The sequence below is a fragment of the Nicotiana sylvestris genome, chromosome 7 (genome assembly GCF_000393655.2).
Source record: "Nicotiana sylvestris chromosome 7, ASM39365v2, whole genome shotgun sequence".
NCBI classification, from domain to species: domain Eukaryota; kingdom Viridiplantae; phylum Streptophyta; class Magnoliopsida; order Solanales; family Solanaceae; genus Nicotiana; species Nicotiana sylvestris.
In genome coordinates this window covers 34,125,840-34,146,939 of record NC_091063.1, presented here as the reverse complement: position 1 = coordinate 34,146,939, position 21,100 = coordinate 34,125,840, and the positions used below count along the sequence as shown (strand labels likewise).

The 21,100-nt window shown below is 36.4% G+C and overlaps 1 protein-coding gene across 1 annotated transcript; it reads left to right on the top strand.

The window, feature by feature from the left end:
* The first annotated feature begins 16,048 nt into the window (after nt 1-16,048).
* LOC104213021 (tryptophan decarboxylase TDC1-like) lies at nt 16,049-18,082 on the top strand. The gene has a single exon (XM_009762415.2). The coding sequence runs from the start codon at nt 16,235-16,237 to the stop codon at nt 17,762-17,764; it is 1,530 nt and encodes a 509-aa protein (XP_009760717.2). The 5' UTR covers nt 16,049-16,234; the 3' UTR covers nt 17,765-18,082.
* Nucleotides 18,083-21,100: the final 3,018 nt, after the last annotated feature.

The window sequence follows — 21,100 nt, the reverse complement described above, 5'->3', positions numbered from 1 at the left end:
CGACCCTGCAGTCTAAAAACTCTATTATCTCCTAAGGTAAGCTGCTTGGCACCTCTGTACTGCACCGTGTCTCTAAGGACACACAAATAAGGATCATCATACTGCCGATCTCGGATAAGCTCAAATAAAGAAGAACGAGCGACTGTGCAAGCTAACACGGCTGGGCTCAGAAACATCCAACCTCACGAACTGAATAGCCAAAGCCTGAACATCCAAAGCAAGTGGTCTCTCACCGACTGGAATATAAGCAAGACTGCCCATACTGGCTGACTTCCTACTCAAAGCATCGGCTACAACATTGGCCTTTCCCAGATGATATAAGATGGTGATATCATAGTCCTTTAATAGCTTCAACCACATTTTATGCCTCAAATTTAGCTCCTTCTGCTTGAACAAATACTGCAGACTCGTGTGATCCGTGAACACCTCACATGCCACGCCATTGAGATAATGCCTCCAAATCTTCAAAGCAAGAACAATGGCTGCCAATTCTAAATCATGAACCGAATAGTTCTTCTCATGAATCTTCAACTGCCATGAAGCATAGGCAATGACCTTGCCATCCTGTATCAATACCGCACCAAGTCCAATACGAGATGTATCACAATAAACTGTATAAGGACCTGAACCTGTGGGCAAAACTAACACCGGTGTTGTAGTCAAAGCTATCTTGAGCTTTTGAAAGCTCGCCTCACACTCGTCCGACCATCTGAACTGGGCACTCTTCTGGGTCAACCTGGTCATCGGTGCTGCGATAGATGAAAACCCCTCTACAAACCGACGATAGTACCATGCCAATCCCAAGAAACTTCGGATCTCTGTAGCTGATGCTGGTCTAGGCCAATTCTTGACTACCTCAATCTTCTTTGGATCAACCTGAATACCCTCTGCTGATACAATATGACCCATGAATGCAACTGAACTCAGCCAGAACTCACACTTCGAAAACTTAGCATACAACTGACTATCCCTCAAAGTCTGAAGAACCACTTTAAGATGCTGCTCGTGTTCCTCCCGGCTGCGGGAATAGATCAAAATATCATCAATGAAGTCTATCACGAACGAATCCAAGTAAGGCCTGAACACTCGGTTCATCAAATCCATAAAAGTTGCTGGGGCATTTGTCAGCCTAAATGACATCACCAAGAACTCATAATGCCCGTACCAGGTACGGAAAGCTGTCTTAAGGACATTGGATGCCCTAATCCTCAAATGATGGTAGCTATATCTCAAGTCAATCTTCGAAAATACCTTGGTACCCTGAAGCTGATTAAACAAATCATGAATCCTCGGCAATGGATACTTATTCTTTATTGTAACCTTGTTCAACTGCCGGTAATCAATACACATTCTCATCGATCCATCCTTCTTCTTAACAAACAACACCGACACCCCAAGGCAAAACACTTGGTCTAATGAAACCTTTCTCAAGCATGTCTTGCAACTGCTCCTTCAACTCTTTCAACTCAGGTGGGGCCATACAATATGGCGAGATAGAAATGGGCTGAGTGCCCGGAGCCAAATCAATGCAAAAGTCAATATCCCTGTCGGGTGGCATACCCGGCAGGTCTGAAAAGAATACCTCAAGAAATTCACGAACAACGGGCACATAATCAATAGAAGGAACCTCGGCACTAGAATCACGAACATAGGCCAAATAGGCCAAACACCCCTTCTCGACCATACACCGAACCTTCATATAAGAGATAACACTACGGGTAGAATGACTAGGAGTCCCTCTTCACTCTAAATGAGGTAAACCCGATAAGGCTAAGGTCACAGTCTTGGCATGACAGTCCAAGATAGCTTGATAAGGTGATAACCAGTCCATCCCTAATATGACATCGAAATCAACAATACATGAACAATGGACTCGATCTACCATAATAGAATCACCCACTGGTGTAGACACATAAATAGGAGCACTCAAAGAATCACTAGGCATGACCATATATGGTGCAAAATAATATGACACATAGGAGTATGTAGATCCCGGATCAAATAAAACTAAAGCATCTCTGCTACAAACCAGAACAGTACTTGTGATAACTGCATCGGAAGCCTCGGCCTCGGGCCTGGCTGGAAGAGCATAACATTGGGCTGGGCCCTACCACCCTGAATTACATCTCTGGGACGGCCTACTGCTGGCTGGCCTCCACTTCTAGCGGCCTGAGCTCCACCTCTAATACCTCTACCTCCACCTCTAGCACCTCTACCCCCACCTCTAGCTGGCTGGGCGGGTTGTGGAACACTCAGTGCCTGAACCATGGCACAAGAACCCTGATGCTGAGAGCTACTCGGTGCTAGAGGGAAAAACCTAGCAATGTGACCCATATCACCACAAGTGTAACAAGCCCTCGGCTGCTAAGACTACTGACCCTAACGACCTGAATGACCACCTCGAAAACTCTAAAGCGGCGGTGCACTAATAGGAGCTGGTGGTGTACTGTAGGACTGCTGATCAGAATACTGCATATGGGAACCACGACCACCTGAAGCACCGTGAGAAACCTGAAGTGCTGACTGAAAAGGCCTGGGAGGATGGCCTCTACCATACGAATCCTTGCCTCCAGACGAGGTACCACTGAATCGGCCTGAATGACGAGGCCTCTTGTCAGACCCCTGACCACCTCCATGCAATAGAACCATCTCAACTCTCCTAGCCACATTGGCCGCCTCCTGGAAAGAAATCTCACTCCTAGTCTCCTTGGCCATCTGAAGTCGAATCGGCTGAATAAGTCCCTCAATGAACCTCCTCACTCTCTCTCTCTCTCTCTCTCTCTCTCGGTGGGAAGTATGATAAGAGCATGACGAGACAAGTCGATGAACCTGGTCTCATACTGAGTAACGGTCATAGAACCCTGCTGGTGACGCTCAAACTGCCTCTAATAGGCCTCTCTCTGAGTGATAGGGAGAAACTTCTCCAGAAATAGCTAAGTAAATTGCTCCCAAGTCAAAGCTGGTGATCCAGCTGGTCTAGCCAAACAATAATCTCTCCACCAAGTCTTGGCGGATCTAGACAAGCGAAAAGTAGCAAAATCGACCCCATCATATGGCTTAGACTGGGCCCACCGGAACTGTCGGGGCCGGAACCTCATCATCAAAGTCAACTTGAGGCTCCGCTGCTGGTGCTGCTGCTCTAGGCTGAGCTCTGCCCCTACCTCGTCCTCTAGCACGGCCTCGGCCTCGCTCTCTACCCCTTGTGGGAGCTGCTACTGGGGGCTCGGGCTGCTGGTCAGTAGACGAGGAAGCGCGTGTTCTTGCCATCTGCGAAAGAACAAAGTAGAAATTCAATTAGCATTGAGAAACCAAGTCGCACGACAGGAAAGAATAAATGTGAAGTTTTTGCTAACTCTGTAGCCTCTGGGGGATAAATATAGACGTCTCCGTACCGATCCCTCAGACTCTACTAAGCTTGTCTGTGAACTGTGAGACCCATGTAACCTAGAGCTTTGATACCAACTTGTCACGATTCGGATTTCCCGCCCTCGGGAGTCGTGATGACACCTACTAATGTGATATAGGCAAGCTGACTGTTTGAACCAATTACCTTTTTACCCCTTTTATATTCTTTAACAATTATAAAGCAATAACGTGTAGACAGCGAAATTTACAATAAGCGGAAGAAAAACAATAAATTATCTGAATATGTATCTAATATAAAAAAATTATCTGAATATGTATCTAATATAACTGTTTGAGCATCGACTACCCAGAACTGGTATCACAGTTTCACAGACGATCTAAGAATACTACATACAAAGTCTGAAAGATAAAAGATACACTATTTTTGAACTAAGTAAAGGAGTAAAGGGATAGAGGGAGACGCCAGGGCCTGCGGACGCTTGCAGGACTACCTTGGATCTCCACGTGGACTGAAGGCAGCTACCCAATCTATGGTCCAAAAGCTGCTGCTTTGGGATCCGCACACAGTGCAGAGTGTAGTATCAGCACAACTAACCCCATGTGCTGGTAAGTGCCTAGCCTAACCTCGGCAAAGTAGTGACGAGTCTATGACCAGGCTACCAAATAAACAAGTGCAATTCAACTATATACAACGGAAAAGAAGAGCAGTAATATACAGTCAAGTATGGGAGGGGTAACATGCTGCGAGGGAACTATCAATTTAGAATAGAAAGACAACAGGCAATTGAAAGAAACAACATATCTCAGACATCAACAAAGAATCAGAAATCAATAAGTACACGGCATCACCTTTCGTACTTTTACTCTCATCCTCACCTAAGCAATCAAGTAATGAAAATGTGCACGACATCACCCTTCGTTCTTTTACTCTCGTCCTCACCATATAACCAATATAATCGGCACGAAATGGTACATCGTGCGGCATAGCATCACCCTTCGTGCTTTACACTCTTTCCTCACAAATCATACACGGCATCATCCTTCGTGCTTTAACACTCTCTCGCCAAACAATACACGGCATCACCATTCGTACTTTAACACTCTTCCTCACCCAAACAACAATCACAAACAATAGGGCAAGGGAGTAAATGAAATTACAATGAGAATCCCGGCAAGGGAACAATAGTTCAACAATCAAGTCTTGGCAAGGAAACAACATCAAAAGAAACATCAACATCCCGGCAAGGGAGGCCACGTAATAATTCTCTTCTTTTTCTCACTGTTACTTCACAACTCACTTCACAACTTGAGCCAATGCTCTAAAAGGTTTAATTACCACTTATACTTTCATATTTCATTATACAACTTGAGCCAATGCTCCTCAATGTTCAAATGTCACAATTACTTCCACAAACTTTGCCAACAATAAAAATCATCACCAAAGCATGAATAATACAATGAAGTCGTAATAATCACAATATAAGACTCACGGGCATGCTTGACATCAATGTATAGATACTCATCATCATGCCTATACGTTGTACTCAACAAATACTACATAGAAAATAGGACTCGACTCCTAATCCCTCAAGCTAAGGTTAGACCAAACACTTACCTCGATGCCACGAACACAATTCAAGTCTCTACTCTCGCTTTAACTCTTGATTCCACCACCAATTCGCTCGTATCTAGCCACAAGTTACATAATTACATCAATAAATGCTAAATGAATCAATTCTAATGCATAAAAATGAGTTTTCTAAAGTTTTACCCAAAAAGTCAAAATTCGCCCCCAGGCCCACATGGTCAAAACCCGAGGTTCGAACCAAAACCCGGTTACCCATTCCCCCACGAACCCAAATATATAATTTGTTTTGAAATCGAACCTCAAATCGAGGTCCAAATCCCCAATTTTTGAAAAACTTAGGTTCTACCCAAAACACTCAAATTCCCCCATAAAAATCATTAATTTTTTAGTTGAAATCATATGAAAAGATGTTAATGATTGAAGAAAACGAGTTAAAATTGACTTACAATCGATTTGGAAGAAGAGTTGTCTTTGAAAAATCGCCCAAGAATGTTTTGGTTTTGAAAGAGTGTGACAAATAAAGAGTGCGACCAGGTTTGCAATTGCGAACCCAGACATCTGCTAAGCTCGCATTTGTGAAGTGGGAATTGCGAACAACATGTCGCATTTGCGACGAGTGGCTACAAACTGGGGATCGCATTTGCGAGGTAGGCTGGCTTGGGCTATTTTTGCATTTGCGACAAAGCCTTTGCATTTGCGAGCCAGGTTTCGAAAATGCGAAGCCTGCAGGCCTGCAATGCAATAGCTGAAGTCTGCAACTTTTCAAGTCCAAAATCCACCCCGTGGCCTATCCAAAACTCGCCCGAGCCCTCGGGGCTCCAAACCAAACATGCACACCAACCTAGAAACATCATACAGACTCGCTCGTACATTCAAATCACTAAGATAACATCAACAACTACGAATTTAGCATCAAAGTCACGAAATTTCTTAAGAACTTCAATTTTTTCCAAGTTTCTCAAATACGATTCGATTCACGTCGTTTCAAGTCCGTTTCTTACCAGATTTCACAAACTTATCTTAAATCACATATAAGGCCTGTACCGGGTGCCGGAACAAAAATACGGGCCCGATACCATCAAGTTTTAAACACATTTTATTTTCGAAAACTCATAAATATTTCAGAAAATAATTTTCTTTAAAAATTCATTTCTTGGGCTTGGGACCTCGAAATTCGATTCCGGGCATACACTCAAGTCTCATATTTTCCTATGGACCCTCCGGGACCGTCAAATTACGAGTTCGGTTCCGTTTACCCAAAATATTGACCGAAGTCAACTTATTTAATTTTAAAGTCAAAATTCATCATTTTCACAGATTTTCACAAATTGGCTTTCCGGCTACACGCCCGGATTGCGCACGTAAATCGAGGTGAGACAGAAAGAGGTTTTTGAGGCTTCAAAATGCAGAATTTACTTTTAAAACAAGGGATGGCCTTTTAGCAAGACCCCTACCAATATTTAAATAATTAATAACTTGTCCATAAATATATTAAAAAATTTTCTCTCTCTCTTATTGAAGTTGTTTAACATATTTTTTTTGTAATCAAGTTGAAAAAAAAAACCCTATATTTTTTTCTGTCATAGAGTCCAAGTAAAAACAAATATTATAACGTATCTACAATTTATTTCAGTTACTTTTGAATATACTATTATACATCTAATATTATATTTTAATTAACAGATTTCCTATTACGACAAGGGCAAAATCCCTTTTAGGATTTTTACATCATCTACAAAGAAATGTTTAACTTTGATTCAAACAAAAAAAAAATGCACTGAACTACCTCTTCAAGTAGTAAAGAAATTCTGGATGAAGCAATTTGAAGTTTGTTTTTTATTTAAACTCCACAAAAAAAAAATTACACGGCCAATTGCAAATGTAATAAAGAAAATTATAGTGAAGATTGTATATGGAATATTCAAAAATTATTTTTGGGGAAGATGAAGAAAAGAGGTGAAATAAATAGGAGAAAATAGGGTAAATTGGGATCCAACCCCTCTCCACTTCTCTTATCTCTATTTTCCCCAAATTCTAGCTTAGACGAGGGACCCATGGTATAGGTTCTCTTAATGGCTAAGATTTACTTGACTAAAGCAAGACCCCTACCATGGTTTAAATAATTAATAACTTGTCCATGAATATATTAAAAACTTTTCTCTCTCTTATTGAAGTTGTTTAACATTTTTTTTTGTAATCAAGTTAAAAAAAAACCCAATATTTTTTTATGTCATGGAGTCCAAGTAAAAACAAATATTATAACGTATCTACAATTTATTTCAGTTACTTTTGAATATACTATTATACATCTAATATTATATTTTAATTAATAGATTTCCTATTACTACAAGGCAAAATCCTTTTTCGAATTATTACATCATCTACAAAGAAATGTTTAAATTTGATTCCAACAAAAAAAAATGCACTGAACTACCTCTTCAAGTAGAAAAAAATTCTGAATAAAACAATTTGACGTTTGTTTTTTATTTAAACTCCACAAAGAGAATTACACGGCCAATTGCAATTGTAATAAAGAAAATTATAGTGATGATTGTATATGACATATTCAAAAATTATTTTGGGGCGAAGATGGAGAAAAATGGTGAAATAAATAGGAGAAATAATCGGGTAAATTGGGATCCAACCCCTCTCCACTTCTCTTATCTCCATTTTCCCCAAATTCTAGCTTACATGAGGGACCCATGGTATAGGTTAGACTAAATGGCTAAGATTTAATTGACTAAAGCAAGACCCCTACCATGATTCAAATAATTAATAACTTGTCCATAAATATATTAAAAACTTTTCTCTCTCTCTTATTGAAGTTGTTTAACATATTTTTTTTTGTAATCAAGTTTAAAAGACCCTATATTTTTTTATGTCATGGAGTCCAAGTAAAAACAAATACTATAACGTATCTACAATTTATTTCAGTTACTTTTGAATATACTATTATACATCTAATATTATATTTTAATTAACAGATTTCCTATTACGACAAGGCAAAATTCCTTTTAGGATTATTATATCGTTTACAAAGAAATGTTTAACTTTGATTCCCACAAAAAGAATGCACTGAACTACCTCTTCAGGTAGTAAAGAAATTATGGATGAAGCAATTTGATGTTTGTTTTTATTTAAACTCCACAAAAAAAAAAAATACACGGCCAATTGCAATTGTAACAAAGAAAATTATAGTGAAGATTGTATAAGGAATATTCAAAAATTATTTTGAGGCGAAGATGGAGAAAAGAGGTGAAATAAATAGGAGAAATAATCGGGTAAATTGGGATCCAACCCCTCTCCATTTCTCTTATCTCCATTTTCCCCAAATTCTAGCTTAGATGAGGGACCCATGGTATAGGTTAGACTTAATGGCTAAGATTTACTTGACTAAAACAAGACCCCTATCATGGTTTAAATAATTAATAACTTGTCCATAAATATATTAAAAACTTTTCTCTCTCTTATTGAAGTTGTTTAACATTTTTTTTTTTGTAATCAAGTTTAAAAAAACCCTATATTTTTTTCTGTAGGAGTCCAAGTAAAAACAAATATTATAACGTATCTACAATTTATTTAAGTTACTTTTGAATATACTATTATACATCTAATATTATATTTTAATTAACAGATTTTCTATTACGACAAGGCAAAATCCCTTTTAAGATTATTACATCATCTACAAAGAAATTTTAATTTTGATTCCAACAAAAAAAATGCACTGAATTACCTCTTTCAAGTAGTAAAGAAATTCTGGATGAAGCAATTTGACATTTGTTTTTTATTTGAACTCCACAAAAAAAAAAATTACACGGCCAATTGCAATTGTAATAAAGAAAATTATAGTGAAGATTGTATATAGAATATTCAAAAATTATTTTGGTGCGAAGATGGAGAAAAGATGTGAAATAAATGGGAGAAATAATCGGGTAAATTAGGATCCAACTCCTCTCCATTTCTCTTATATCCATTTTCCCAAGTTCTAGCTTAGATTAGGGACCCATGATATAGATTAGACTTAATGGCTAAGATTTACTTGACTAAAGCAAGACCCCTACTATGGTTTAAATAATTAATAACTTGTCCATAAATATATTAAAAACTTTTCTCTCTCTGATTGAAGTTATTCAACGTATTTTTTTTGTTGGAATCAAGTTTAAAAAAATCCCTATATTTTTCTCTGTCATGGAGTCCAAGTAAAAACAAATATTATAACGTATCTACAATTTATTCCATTTGCTTTTGAATATATACTATTATACATCTAATATTATATTTTAATTTACAGATTTCATATTACGACAAGACAAAATCCCTTTTAGAATTATTTCATCATCTACAAAGAAATGTTTAACTTTGATTCCAATAAAAAAAAATACACCGAACAACCTCTTCAAATAGTGAAGAAATTCTAGATGAAGCAATTTGACATTTGTTTTTTATTTAGACTCCACAAAAAAAAAAAAATGCACGGCCAATTGTAAATGTAATAAAAATATTATAGTGAAGATTGTATATGGAATATTCAAAAATTATTTTGGCGCAAAGAAGGAGAAAAAAGTTGAAATCAATGGGAGAAATAATCGGGTAAATTGATAAGTAAACAACTAGATACTGCGTAGGAAAAGAAAAGGCCGGAAGAGAGAAAAAAGTTTTTAACGTAATTATGGACAATTTATTAATTATTCAAGCCATGATTAGGGTCTTTCTTTAGTCAATTAAATCTTAATCATTAATTCTAACCTATTTCATTTGTCCTTTATCTAAGCTAGAACTTGGGAGAAATGGAGATAAAGAGAAATGTAGAGGAGTTAAATCCTCTCCAAGTGCAGGAGAGAGCACCAGAATGAGATAACGAACTCCTTTCTCTTGGTGGATATCATAATTGGATAACAAGTAAGGAGATAAGTTTCCCCGTAATAGTTCTTTTAGGTCATCACTTGTTTTAAAAGTAAATTCTGTATTTCGATGCCTCAAAAATCTCTTTCTGTCTCACCTTGATTTGCGTGTGCAGTCCGGGCGCGTAGCCGGAAAGCCAATATATGAAAATAATGAATTTTGACTTTAAAATGAATTAAGTTGACTTCGGTCAATATTTTGGGTAAACGGACCCGGAGAGCCTGTAGGAAAATATGGGACTTGGGCATATGCCCAGTATCAAAATCCGAGTTCCCAAGCCCGAGAAATGAATTTTTCTAAAGAAAATTGTTTTCTAGAATATTTATGAGTTTTTGAAAATGAAATGTGTTTAAAACTTGATGGTATCGGGCCCGTATTTTGGTTCCGACCCCGGTACAGGTCTCATATGTGATTTAAAATAAGTTTGTGAAATTTGGTAATAAACGGACTTGAAATGACGTGAATCAGATCGTATTTGAGAAAATTGGAAAATTTAAAGTTCTTAAGAAATTTCATGATTTTGATGCTAAATTCATAGTTGATGTTATTTTAGTGATTCGAATGCTCGAGCGAGTCCGTATGATGTTTTTAGGTTGTTGTGCATGTTTGGTTTGGAGCCCCGAGGGCTCGGGTGAGTTTTGGATAGGCCACGGGGTGGATTTTGGACTTGAGAAATTTTAGGCTTCAGCTGTTTCATTGCAGGCCTGCAGGCTTCGCATTTGCAAAGCCATGCTCGCAAATGCGAAGGCTGAGTCGCAAATGCAAAACAGCCCAGGCCAGCTCTTCCTCGCAAATGCGAGATTTTCTTTCGTAAATGCGATACTCCCCATTTGGGCCTGTTATCGCAAATGCGATTGTATGTTCGCAATTCTGACCTCGCAAATGCAAGGGTCACTTCGCAAATGTGAGCTTAGCAGAAGTATGGGTTCGGAATTGCGAACCCTGGTCGCAATTGCATCATCTGCAACCTGCAATTTTATAACTTAGCCGAAAATCTTTCATTTTTCACACTCTTTCAAAATCAAAACACTCTTGGGCGATTTTTCAAAGATAACTCTTCTTCCAAATCGATTGTAAGTCAATTTTAACTCGTTTTCTTCAATCATTAACATCTTTTCACATGATTTCAACTCAAGATCAATGATTTTCATGGAAAAATTGAATGTTTTGGGTAGAGCCTAGGTTTTTCGAAAATTGGGGATTTGGACTTCGATTTGAGGTTCGATTTCGAAACAAATTATATATTTGGGTTCATGGGGGAATGGGTAATCGGATTTTGGTTCGAACCTCGAGTTTTAACCATGTGGGCCCGGGGGCGATTTTTGACTTTTTGGGTAAAACTCTGGAAATTTTATTTTCATGCATTGGAGTTGATTCATTTAGCGTTTATTGATGTAATTAAGTAACTTGTGGCTAGATACGAGTGAATTGGCGGTGGAATCAAGAGGTAAAGCAATAGTAAATACTTGAATTGTGTTCGTGACATCGAGATAAGTGTTTGGTCTAACCTTAGCTTGAGGGATTAGGAGTTGAGTCCTATTTACTAAGTGGTATTTTTTGAGAACGACATATAGGCATGGTGATGAGTATCTATACGTTAGTGTCAAGCATGCCCGTGAGTCTTATATTGTGATTATTATGACTTCGTTGTATTATTCATGCTTTGGTGATGATTTCTATTTTTGGGCAAAGTGAAATGTGAAAGTATAAGTGGTAATTGAACCTCTTAGAGCATTGGCTCAAGTTGTGAAGTGAATTGTGAAGTAACAGTGAGAAAAAGAATAGAATTATTACGTGGCCTCCCTTGCCGGGATATTGTTGCTTTTGATGTTATCTCCTTTGCCGGGATGTTGACGTTTCTTTTGATGTTGTTCCCTTGCCGGGACTTGATTGTTGAACTATTGTTTCCTTGCCGGGATTCTTATTGTAATTTCATTTACTCCCTTGCCCTATTGTCTGCGATTGTTGTTTGGGTGAGGAAGAGTATTAAAGCATGAAGGGTGATGCCATGTATTGTTTGGTGAGAGAGTGTTAAAGCACGAAGGATGATGCCATGTATGATTTGTGAGGAAAGAATGTAAAGTACGAAGGTTTATGCCGTGCATCATGATGTACAATTTCATGCCGATTATATTGATTATATGGTGAGGACGAGAATAAAAGCATGAAAGGTGATGCCGTGCACATTTTCATTACTTGATTGCTTTGGTGAGGACGAGAGTAAAAGCACGAAGGGTGATGACATGCACTTATTGATTCCTGATTCTTTATTAATATCTGAGATATGTTGTTTCTTTTAATTATCCGTTGTCTTTCTATTCTAAATTGATAGTTCCCCGCAGCTTGTTACCCCTCCCATACTTGACTGTATATTAATGTTCTTCTTTTCCGCTGTATATAGTTAAATTGCACAGGTTTATTTGGTAGTCTGGTCCTAGCCTCGTCACTACTTCGCCGAGGTTAGGCTAGGCACTTACCAGCATATGGGGTCGGTTGTGCTGATACTACACTCTGCACTGTGTGTAGATCCCGGAGCAGCAGCTTTTGGACCATAGATTGGGTGGCTGCCTTCAGTTCACGTGGATATCCAAGGTAGTCCTGCAGGCGTCCGCAGGCCCTGGCGTCTCCCTCTATCCCTTTACTCCTGTTTTATTTACCTAGTTCAGAAATAGTGTATCTTTTATCTTTCAGACTTTGTATGTAGTATTCTTAGACCGTCTGTGAAACTATGACACCAGTTCTGGATGGTCAAGGCTCAAATAGTTGTATTAGATACATATTTCAGATAGTTTACTGAATTTCTTCCGCTTATTGTAAATTTCGCTGTCTACACGTTATTGCTTTATAATTGTTAAAGAATATAAAATGGGTAAAAAGGTAATTTTTTCAAACAGTCGGCTTGCCTAGCTCACATTATTAGGCGCCATCACGACTCCCGAGAGTGAAAAATCCGGGTCGTGACAAGTTTCCTAGTAAGATAATGGGAAAATGCATAAGTACCCCCTACCTATACCCGGACTTCCAACTACACACTTTATATTTGAGAAGTTTTTTATTACCCTCCTAAACTATTTTAAAGTAGAATTATTTGCACTCTTAAAGCTCACATGGCAGAGTGTGTGTATTTCACACTCCTTGGGAGAGTGAGAAGTAAGGAAAACGATATTCAAATTTTTCTTTTTGCTTTTTTACTATTTTTTCTTACTTTTTTTTCCTTTTCCTTTCCCTTTTTCTTTTACTTATTTTTTCATTTCTTCTCTAATTCCGGCGGATATTCATTCACCGGCGACTTTGTCTAACCGTTTTTCTGTTTTTCCTTTTCCACTTTCTATCAATGTCACAGACAAATTAAGCTCTCAAAAAGATCTATTCATAAGCAAAGTAAAATACACTTAGATTCGGGGAAAAAAATTCATCATCAGAAAATCGTTCCACGCCGAAAAAAATTCTTCTCAACTTATATTCATTTTTCTTTCTTTTGTTCTTCCTCCCACACATAAATTACACTTTCAAGAAAAATTTATATATATATATATATATATATAAAGCAAAACACACTCAGATCAGAATTAAAATCTGTCGGCAGAAAAAAAAAATTTGCCGAAAAAAATGGTGTCCTTGAAATTCCGACGACCACCACTTTATGCCGCCGGCGACCAAAACAAAAAGAAAGAGAATGAAATAACCAAAAAAATGAGAATAATAAGAAATAAGAAAAAATGATAGAAAAAGAAGAAAGAATAAAAAAAACTACTAAATATACATGTGGCGGCGCGTGTAGTTCACAACTTGCCAATAGTTTGGTTATCTAATTTTAGGATGGTATTTATTCCATTTAAAAAAAGTTTAGGGGATAATAGAATTCCCGCAAGATAAAGTGTTTAGTTAAGAATCTGGGTATAGGTCAGGGAGGTACTTATGCATTTTCTCTAAGATAATCTTGTGATGGCACATCTATTAGGGACTTAGGAGTTCAAAATAAATGCCGCTTTAGGCCACCCCTCGAAAAGCGTTGCTTTAGGTCGAAAAGTGTGGCCTTTGAGCAAAAGCCACACTTTTTGGTAGTTTAGGCAATACTTTTCAGATGTGGTTAAAGGCCTAAAATGTTGTAGTGTATTAGGGACTTAGGAGTTCAAAATAAATGCCGCTTTAGCCAAATTAATTTATATTCCCTCCGATCCATAATAAGTGACCATTTTACCTTTGACATACCCATTAAGGAAATACGAACTCCTAGAAAAAATGTATTCGCTAAATCAACCTTAATTAATTATTACCTTGACACATTGGAATATGTAAATAAGGGCAAATTTTGAAAAAAATAAAATTAATTCCTTCTTGATTATATAAATGGACACTTATTTTGGACCAAAATAAAAGGGTAAAATGATCACTTATTATGGACCGAGGGAGTAGTTAGTTAGGCCAAGCTTCTCTAAGGTCAAAAAATACATTTTTTTTAATTAAAAAAAGTGATGTTTTTCAAAGTTGAAGTGTTTGGCCAAACTTTTTGAAGAAAAAAGTGTTTTTGAGTAGAAACATAAACAGTTTTGAGAAGTAGACAAAAGTAGCTTCTCCCCGCTTTTCACTAACAGTACTTTTGAGAAAAAGAACTTTCGAAAAAAATACTTCTCAAAATAAGTTGATTTTAGAAACTTAGCGAAACATGCTATTAATCTATAATAAGAGCTTATTTGCTCAAGTTTCTAGGATGCCAAAAATACTTTTTTTTTTTTTTTTGTAAAAAAAGTACTTTTTGGAAATTTGATCATGATATGCTTGGCCAAGATGAAGAAGTATTTTTGGCTAGTAGGAGAAACAATTTCATGCTTTTAAGAAGATGCTACAAATTCTAACTTCTTCCAAGAAGTAGAAGCAGAAATAGAATTTTTTAAGATACAAAAAATATCCTTATTATAAATTTATATTTTTCAAATTATCTTTCATTAATTTAATCTTTTTCTATTTTTTCTACGATTCTTTTTTCAAAATTTTATTTTCATCGTATTATTATTCTCCTTATCCTATTCTTCTTTGAAAGAGTTTCTCTAATATAAATAGATCTCTTCTTTATATAGGGTTTATGAAGCACATTTTAAGTTATATTGAATGATTGTATTTTGATATATTTATATCATCATGTGAATAATAAAATACTGGATAACTAGTGTTATTGTTTTGAAAAATTATTTTTTATATTGATTAAAATCTATTATATATATATATATATTTTTTTTAATTTTATCTTTTAAATTCTAATTAAATAAAAACAAAAAATTAATTTATTTTTTCTATAAATAAATATTAATTTTATTTTTTTAAAATACTATTAATTGTAAACTAAACATTCTTTTTTCGTAATTTTACACTTATAAATATTTTTTGAAAAGATTGGTCGAACACAATTTGCTTATCAAATATTATAAAAAAATACTTCTTAATTGAATTGGTTCTCTTAGCATGCATAGTTTTTGAATACATGCTGCCTTAAGCATATGTCTCTTTCTTAGTGTCACCTTGGACTAATGATAATAAATGAAAGTCAATCTTTTAGTCCCCGATTTGGGTCATTTTATGTTGTGTGGATCCTCTCACTCGCCCTCTTTGGAAAAAAGAAGAATGAAAACACAAATTGCAACTCTTCAAAAGTATTTTTTAACAAAAGCACTTTTTAAAATAAACTGTTTTTGTTAATTTGGTCAAACGAACTCTAAATATCGGCTAAGGAAATAAAAAAGGTATAATTTTTTTCAAGATAATAAACACTAGTTAAACTGCTACTAAATTAAAAATCCAATTACAGTTTACAAAATATCGTACTCTTTTCAATCCTTTTTATATGTGTCTTTTGCAAAAACATTTAGTACAAATATTTGTCACTCCATCAGAAAGGGATAATTTGAAAATTTTCTAGTTCCACCAGAAGATACACACAATTAATTACTCATTAATTAAAATTAAATATTTATTATCATTAATGTATCAAAATGTGAAACGAAATGGAGAGTACCACTTAAATACTCCACGTATCTCCAAATCTAGGGAAGAGCCTAATTAAGGTCATTGATTCAAAACCTGAGTTAATTTATGTTACAAGGTCACTTAGCTTGTATCCTCATCAGCCCAATGTTTTGACAAATGAAACGAAAGCGCACACACCAGTATTGACTTCTCCGAAAAATGCCAAAGCTTTTCATTACTACGTACAACCAATACCTTTCTCTTTTGTCTCACTCTAAATTCTCTCTTCATTTTGAACTTCCTAACCACCTTTTTTCCCGTCTTCCTATTCAACTAAATCCTCGTCACCCTAAAGTTTCTGCTATAAAATCTCCCTCTGTAATTCCCCTTCTCTTTACCAGCCTAGCATCAACCAAAATGGGAAGTCTTGATTCAAATATTAATAGCGCTCAAAACCAATCAACCATAGCAAAATTCAACCCACTTGACCCTGAAGAATTCCGTACACAAGCCCATCAAATGGTGGACTTCATTGCTGATTATTACAAGAACATTGAAAACTACCCTGTTCTAAGCCAAGTTGAACCGGGTTACCTCCGAAACCGATTACCCGAAACTGCCCCATATCGCCCCGAATCATTTGACACCATTATGAAAGATATTCAAAACCATATTGTCCCTGGTATGACTCACTGGTTAAGCCCTAATTTCTTTGCATTTTTTCCAGCCACCGTTAGCTCCGCTGCTTTCGTCGGTGAAATGCTGTGCACTTGTTTCAACTCCGTTGGATTTAACTGGCTCGCGTCACCGGCTGTTACGGAGCTAGAAATGGTAGTCATGGACTGGCTTGCAAATATGCTAAAACTACCAAAATCCTTCATGTTCTCCGGCACTGGTGGTGGTGTACTTCAAGGTACAACCAGTGAAGCTATCCTCTGTACACTAATCGCCGCTCGTGACCGAAAGCTCGAAACCCTAGGTGTTCATAATATTGGAAAGCTCGTTGTTTACGGCTCTGATCAAACGCACTCTACGTATACCAAGGCTTGCAAGCTGGCTGGTATTTTCCCATGCAATATTAGGGCTATACCTACTTCTGTTGAAAGTAATTTCTCTTTATCTCCTGTGGTCCTACGTAGAGTTATTGAAGCTGACATGGCTGCTGGATTGGTCCCACTTTTCCTCTGTGCTACTGTAGGGACCACTTCAACTACAGCCGTTGACCCTATTGGTCAACTAGCTGAGGTGGCTAATGAGCACAAAATCTGGCTCCACGTGGATGCTGCTTATGGAGGCAGTGCATGTATATGTCCAGAGTTTAGACATTATCTTGATGGAATTGAACGAGCTGACTCGTTGAGTCTTAGTCCACATAAATGGTTACTAAGTTACTTAGATTGTTGTTGCATGTGGGTTAGAGAACCAAATGTGTTGGTAAAGGCGTTAAGCACTAATCCTGAATATTTGAGAAATAAACGATCTGAATATGAGTCAGTTGTAGATTACAAAGATTGGCAAATCGGTACAGGTCGAAGGTTCAAGTCGCTCCGATTATGGCTTGTTATGCGTAGTTATGGCATAGTCAATCTTCAAAGTCATATTAGGTCTGATGTTCGAATGGCCAAGATGTTTGAAGGGTTTATTAAGTCCGATCCAAGGTTTGAGATTGTTGTGCCCCGGCGGTTTTCGCTCGTGTGCTTCCGGTTCAACCCGGTCAAAGAATCTGAACCGGCATATATCGAGCTTTTAAACAAGAAGCTGCTTGATTCTATCAACTCAACCGGGCGAGTTTACATCACACACACAATAGCAGGCGGAATTTATATGCTTAGGTTTGCAGTAGGAGCCACACTTACAGAAGACAGACACGTAATTGCCGCTTGGAAATTGATAAAGGAGTCGGCCGATGCTTCGCTGAGAAGAAGTTATTATTATACTACTGTTTAAGAAAATTCAGAAGAGGAAGAGTAAAGAAACAAAAATAAATGCTTGCGTTCTATATGTTGGTGTATAGGCATTTGTGATTGTTTTGTACATCTCAGACGGCAAAGTCAAAACAATCTGCATTTGTCGGTAATACTACTAGTAATATATATTAGAATTAACATTGATATGTAAGCTCTTTGGTGGGAGCAAATAATGATAGAGTATATGTCGTCAAGTCCTCGTTTTGTTGTTCGAAATAGCATTACCCGGAATATAATAGAGACTCCTATCAGTTTTTTTTTTTTAATGATTGGCTATCTTAACTAGCTATTTCATCGATTTGTCAATGATTTTTGAGGTTATATTTTTCTTAATTAACCCTTATGTTACAAGCAAGTCCAAAAGCTTTTTATTGGTTAAGTACTAGTTTTCATATTGGCATCTTAGAATAACAATGGATTGATTTAAATAAGATATCTACGATATAGCAATTTTTCTTAAACTGGCTGTGTAAATTTTATATCAGGGTATTTTGAGATGTAGTATTAATATTATTTATAATGTAAGGCTTGAATGCTATATATTGTTTCTTGTTGTAGATAACTTGATGTAATGGTGTAAAATAATTACTATACGTTATCAATCACAAAAGTTATTCTTTATAACTAAAGCACGATATGCTAGTAAAAGACAATGGATTTAATACACAGACAATGTAATTTTTTTTTAAACTATCAATATATTTTATCATGTTTTAATATGTAACTTGCTTTACTTTTTCAGTTTTTAATCTCAACCATTTTGCATTTTGAGTTCTATGCGCTGACACTTAAAAAATATGTACACAATAATTAAGGTCACTTATGAGGTAATTACATGTAAATCTTTATGAGCGGTGATTATTGATTAACCATCTTTCACAAGTTATAATCACTAGGATTAAATATTTTTATACTGTTAGTTAATTGTGTAACTTACATCTCACTTTTTAAAAATAATTACAGTTATTACTTCTATATTAAGTGATCTAATAGTGTATAAAATAAATTGAATAGAATTTAAAAATCTAAGAAAGTAAGTATCGAGTCTCCGCGATATATGTCTAACAATTGCAACCTTAAAATTCCACTACGATGTATTTGCTAACTCCTTTTTTCCTAAAGAAAACTTAAAAATCGATGACACAATATTAAGAAAAGCTTGCGGTATGCGTTATGTAATCAAGTGGCGATATATGGCATTGGAGATGTTAGCAAATTATGCTGCTCAAATTCCATCGATCTCTGGTAATTATTGCTACTTAGCATTAAATTGTGATCACAAGATTGCTTGTGATCTTGTGACTTCGGTTAAATTGTTAGAATGATAGGCAGATTCAAATTTAAATTTTATGAGTTCAATCTTTAGGGTCTTTAGTATTGATCTATTGTATTTTGAAGTTACAACTTCAATCTAATACTCCGTATTTATTGCAATTTAGTGGATTTTTACATATATAACGGAGGATCCGCCCCTACTGGCAACGCGAACGCGTACGGTGGCTTTTGGCTAGTCGCAAAGAACAAAAGATGGCAATAGAACAACTACCAAATACCAACTAAGCATCCAGCCAATTAGTAGAGGTTGTTGGCCGTTGATCGTTTATGGATATCTACTTGGTAACCAAAGCTTTTTTATAGGATGAAAATGGCTGACGTTGATTTGAGGCAGAAGCAGCGATAGAAGATAGTCTTGTATGGCGGCAACTAGCAGCTCAGCAATTCAATCTGTCCTGTTTGTGTTGATCCTTATTGAAGGTAAGTTTATGTTCGCACGTACGTCTTCTTATTTAATACTACTATTATTTCTTATAAGAAATGATTTTATCATCTGCAGTTGACTTGAATTAGCTGGGGTGATAGACGCCCCCTCAAATTCGAAAGTTCTAGTTTCGTGTGTAAGCAGTTAAATACTCCATTTTTGTAGTCAAATATTAGAGATGTGGGAGCAAGAGAGAGCCCCTGGAGTCTTTGAATGTCTCGCAAGAGCAAAGAGGTCGTGTGGTTCGCAGTTAGTTACATAAGGAGAATAAAACATGAATTGTTTATATGCAAAATAATACATAGGGTTTTCAAATGGGCGGGTTGGATTGATTTTAGGTGGGTCAAAATGGACTGAGTCAATAAATGGGTGGGTCAAAAGTTATTTGGGCTGAGATGAACAAGGTCAAGATGGCAAAAAATTGGAAGAATTAATCCAATTATCCGCCCACTCAATCGTTTAAACTAAAAGTAGTCGGCATAAGTATAATATGTGTATAATTTATATTTGATATGTATATAATTGTGTATAGTCAATGCATAATCTATGTATATTGCTAGAAAAAGTAAACAATGAATATGACTGACTACTTGTGTTAAGATCCCAAAACTTTGGGTTATAGCCAAACCTGCCCAACTCTTACCATCTTTAATTAATGTGTGTTATTTTCTTTTGAAATGTTAATTACCAAATAAGATTTTTTTTGTTATGGTCATATATAATATATCAAACAAAAAAATTATTTTAAAGACAACAAAGTTACTCATGGATCAGTTGAGCTAAAAATCAGTCCACTTTAGATGGATGAGATGTGACAGGTTAAAATAACCTGAGTTTAATAAATGAATGGGTCAATGAACGGTCCAACCTATTGAGATTTTAAGATTGAAATAAGAAAAGAAGAATCTAGAAGAATGAGAGAGAGAGAGAACGACTGAAGACAGAGCAGATTGCTTCTTCATTTCATTGTAGAATGAATGAATGCATCTAAATGTCACTAGCTAATCTATACATATATATCTGACTAACACCTTACTAACAGAATCTCCAGCTAATTAACCGACTCCACTAAGTTAGTTACAACTTTGGATTATATACATTAGGTCCCTAAAGTTCCTATTGCTTCAATTGGCTAAATGCTCCCCCTCAAGCTGGAGGGGGAGGAAAATGTTCTTCACTCCTAGCTTGCATAATAGGTGATCATGTTGTGTGTTCCCAAGACCTTTAATTAGCACATCTGATATTTGCTCCTTCGTATTCACATGTACTGTCTTGATTAAGCTTGCCTTGATCTTTTCTCAAATGAAATGACAAACTATATCTATGTGTTTTGTTCGTTCATGAAATATAGGATTGACAGCTATTTGAATAGCTGCTTTGCTATCACACATCATGTTTACAGGCCTATTGAGATTAATACTCAACTCTGTTAACAGTCCAATTAACCAAACTATTTCTCTTGTTGTGGATGTCATGCTTCTGAACTCTACCTCAGTTGAGCTCCTTGCCACTGTTTCCTATTTTTTTATTTCCATGAGATTAGAGCATCTCCATTGA